We start from the raw sequence: 4,191 nt of genomic DNA, 5'->3' as shown, positions 1-4,191 counted from the left end.
ACAGCAGGCAAGCCGATCAGACTTGCCAGAATCCTTCATGGGAACAGGAGCCAGAGGGCACCAGCAGGCAGGCAGCCCTGCGGGGTCCTTGGGAGGCGCCCCAGCCCCGCGCCCTTCCCCATGCCAGCACACTAAGGCTGCTCGAGGTAGCTGGGTCCGCCCCTCACCCCTGCCCTCCATTCCCAGAGGTCCTGGCCAGAAGGTCTGGTCACTTTTCGGGAAAAACCTGCTGGGTATGGCCACCCGAGGGCACAGCCATTTGGCTGGCCTTCCCAGGCCGCGGCGCAGGACAAAACTCCCCCATTAATGACGCACGTCCAAAGTCCCTGCCCCCTCAGAACCCGCAAGGTACCCCAGTCGGTCAGGGGGAAAGGCGGCTGCCCCCCGACTTCCCCCACCGGCCAATCCCGGCGCGGGTGTAGGTGGCCGGTGCTGGCACTGAGGGAAAAGGCTCATGAAGGCAGGTAGACATCCACGGGTGAGCGGCCCGAGGGAACCGGTCCAAGAAGGGAGGACGATTTGAGGGGAATATGGAAAGCAGAGGAAGCTTCGAGAGCGGGGCAGAGGGGAAAGGCAAGCGGACTGCCCCCCGGGGTCCGAAGCGGTCTGAGCAAATCTCCAGGCCCTTCGCTTCAAAGATGCGCAAGGCCGGGGGCAGACTGTGCGTGGCAGGGAACTGGGGGAGCGCACCCCCAGCGCGCGAGTCTCCACCGCTTCTTAAGCCCCGCCTTGGCGGGAGGACGCAGTGGCCCTCTCGCAGGCCCCGCGGAGTAACAGGCGGGCGCCCGGCCAGGAGCAGGTGCACGTGCGCGCGCCCACCCGGGCCGCGGGGCGGGGCCGGGCGGGGCCGCGGGCGCCAAGCTTTGTCAGAGACGCTCCGGAGCCACGCGTCTGGCCTACGCGCTTCCTCGCAGGGGCCGGGCGTGGGGCCGCGCCCGCCGCGATTGGCCGAACGGGCGGCCCGCCATTGGCTGAGGCCCCCACGCCCCGCGGCCTCAAGGGGCGGAGCGTGGGTGCCGGCTGCCCGGCGCGTGCTGCCCCCGGGGGTCTCACGCGCTTCCGGAATGGCTGCGCCGGGGCGGCAGACACACCCTGCCCTCAAAGGCAGACGCGGCGGGGGTCGTACCAAGGCCCTGTGAACAGAAGCTGCGGGGAGCGGGGGGCGGTGCGCGCGCGGGGCCCGCGGACTGCATCTTGGGGGCGCACTGGGCACCTGCTGGGAACAGGGACGCGCTGGGGGCCTGCGGGCTGTGCCTGGGGGACTGGGTGCGGTCTTCGGAGGCTCACGGCGCGGTCTTTGCAGACTGTGCGCCAGGGGCTGGGCGAAGCGTGGCGCGAGGGGGAGGCGAGGGAAGGAGGGCGTGAGAAAGGAGGCGGCGGCGCGGAGGAGGGTTATCTATATATTAAAAAACGCGCCGCCTGCGCCGCTCAGGGAAGACCTGGCGAGCGTCTGACAGCACGCGCGAGTCACGAGCCCCCCACGCTCCTCGGCGCGCACTGCCCGCCCTCTCTCGGCCTCCTGCGCCTCGCTGTCCCCGGACCTCGGACAACCTGGGGCCGCGTACCCCGGGGAGTCTTGGCAGCGCAGTGCCGGATCGTCGTTGAGACTTGACCGGCGTTCCTCCGCCCTCCACCTTCTTGCGGCGCGCAGAGACTCGGGGGAAGCGCGGGGCGAGTGGATGCAGACGCGATGGACAGCCGCGCGCTGCTCCGGCCCGCGCCCCCGGCGCCCGGTGTCCCGGGCTGCTGCGCCGCTCGGCGGCGACCGGAGTCCCCAGAGCTGCTGCGCTGCAGCCGCCGGCGGCGGCCGGGCGCGATGGACCCCGGCAGTGGAGCGGCGGCCGTGGCGCGGCGCAATGAGCGCGAGCGCAACCGCGTGAAGCTGGTGAACTTGGGGTTCCAGGCGCTGCGGCAGCACGTGCCGCACGGCGGTGCCAGCAAGAAGTTGAGCAAGGTGGAGACGCTGCGCTCGGCGGTGGAGTACATCCGCGCCTTGCAGCGCCTGCTGGCGGAGCACGATTCTGTGCGGGCCGCTCTGGCCGGGGGGCTGCTGGCCCCGGCCGCGCGCCACCCCCTGCCCCGCGCGCCATCGGGGACCCCTGCCACCGCCGCCTCGCCCTCCTGCGCCTCGTCGTCCCCGGGTCGTGGGCACAGCTCGGAGCCCGGGTCCCCGCGTTCCGCCTACTCGTCGGACGACAGCGGCTGTGAGGGCGCCCTAAGCCCCGCGGAGCGCGAGCTGCTCGACTTCTCCAGCTGGTTAGGGGGCTACTGAGCGCCCGGCCCCGCAAGGTAGGCTCCGAGAGGCGGGAAGGAGGGAGGGTTGGCGGTAGGGCGGCTGGGCGCGGAGGAGACAACGGCCTCGCTGCTCGCGCCCCCAGAACCCCGAGGCCCGAGCGACGGCCTGGGTTTCGCTCCCTCTTTATTCCCCGACTTCTTCAAGCCTGTGCAAGACCAGCGTTTGTTTGTCCGGGATTGCAAAACTTCCCCCTCGCTGCTCCTCCGCCGTAGGGGGAGCGGGGAGACGGAGGGCTGGGGCGGGTGAGGCCCCGAGTGTTTGCGGATCTCGGGGCAGACTAGGGCGCTGGGAGGCGGAGAGACTTTGCATTGCAAATTGCGCGCCCGGCCCGGTGGCAGAAATGAGTCGGCGGGGCGCGGAGCCCTGACTCACCCCGGCTCTGAGCGCTCGCCCCTCCCGGCGCCCGGGGCTGGGCCACCCACCGAAGCCGAGGCTCCCACGGAGACCTGGGCTCCAAAACCCACCCAGAGAACGAAACTGCCGACTCCGCTTGTGGGGGTTGGGGAGGGCCGGGCTGCGCCAGGTCTCCGGGACGGATCCCGCACTAACGCTCGTGCCTGTCTCCCGTTCCCTCCCAGCGGCGGGGAGCCCGCTCACCTCTGAGGAGCCAGCCGGTTGGAGAGGCTCCCGCCTCCGTGTTCGTGTTCCGCCGGCCAAGCCACCACCGAGCCGGGGATCCAGCGGACGCTCCCCGGCCGTCCAGCCTGACCCAAGGCTAGTTTGGAAGCGGCCCCGCCTGACCTCCTCCTCCGGGCGGCAGCTTCCTCGGACCCCCGCCACCCTGTCCGCAGGGACCTTCCACTGGACTGGGGCTGCGGAACCGACACGCGGAGGTTTGAACGGGAGAGGGCTTTATGACGACGCAGATTGTCTGTTTTTTTACGAACACATGGACTTGAACTGCTCAGGGACACTGGCGGCATGAAGGCTTATTTTTGTACTAAGAGACCTTAGGTTTGGAACACAATAAAGTTTGTTTATGCCCTCGCACTCCCTCTTCCTCGAAGTTTTGAACCTGGCTGAAATCTCCTGTGCCACAGCCCTTGGGCAGAGTCCCTGGTGGGCGTCCCCTTGCAGCTCTGCCAGCTGGGGAGAGACCAGCCTCAGAAAACCTGTTTTAGGGACGGTGGATCTATATATAAACCGGTGCTGTGTATCAGTGATGGTGGGGGTACCCACTCCATACCCGTGAGGGCCCCCATGACCGGGGGTGAGGGTCCCATGTGGGTGGGAGGGTGGTGGCTTCGACCCTGGACCCAGCAGGCCCACATCTGTGGTCGCGTCTCCCTGGACCCTGCCCCTCCGTCTGGGGGTCCACCTGGTGGCCGCTCTGCCAAAGCAGTTCATAGGCCAGGGCGGGCCTGGGGCTCCCGTCAGGCGTCGAGGCGCTGGAGTCCATGCAGGGCTGCTTCACGGCTGGGACGCTGAAGCCTGCAGGCTGCTGACTGGGGTCGGGCTCTGGGGCAATGCCCAGCATAGGGCTCAGCCCGAGGGGGTCTGACCGGTGGGCCCCCAGGCCGCCCTCTGTCTCGGGGTCCATGTTGTTGGAGTCAGATCCCCACTGTCTGCCGCCAGCTGGGTGACCCTGGGCAGGGCGCTCCACCTGCCAGAGGGGGACCTATAGTTGTGGGAGGATGGGGGAGAGGTCTCTGGCCATGTCCAGCCCACGATACTCGGCCTTCCGCTGCCATGCCTGTGGCTCCTGGCCACGTGTGCCCTGCAGGCTGCAGAGGCCTGGGCCCTGCCCACCTATTTGCGGGTGGGGGCTGTGAGGGCCTCCTCTGAGAGGAACAAGGAGGCCCTCCCAGGCTCCCCGAGCTCAGAGGTGATTACTCAGCCCTACCTTTGACCGGAGCCTCGGCAGCTTTGAAGTCTCACCCTGCCCAGAGCTCTCT

General features: G+C 69.0%; 1 protein-coding gene across 1 annotated transcript; it reads left to right on the top strand.

The window, feature by feature from the left end:
• The first annotated feature begins 1,066 nt into the window (after positions 1-1,066).
• Positions 1,067-3,347, top strand: ASCL2 (achaete-scute family bHLH transcription factor 2). The gene is made up of 2 exons (XM_055414929.2): positions 1,067-2,289; positions 2,875-3,347. Exon 1 carries the CDS (start codon positions 1,691-1,693, stop codon positions 2,270-2,272), a length of 582 nt encoding a protein of 193 aa, XP_055270904.1. The 5' UTR covers positions 1,067-1,690; the 3' UTR covers positions 2,273-2,289; positions 2,875-3,347.
• Positions 3,348-4,191: the final 844 nt, after the last annotated feature.

The sequence above is a fragment of the Moschus berezovskii genome, chromosome 25 (assembly GCF_049115385.1).
Source record: "Moschus berezovskii isolate FMDL1 chromosome 25, NW_MosBer_1.0, whole genome shotgun sequence".
Lineage (NCBI taxonomy): Eukaryota > Metazoa > Chordata > Mammalia > Artiodactyla > Moschidae > Moschus > Moschus berezovskii.
This window is presented reverse-complemented; position numbering and strand designations above follow the sequence as displayed.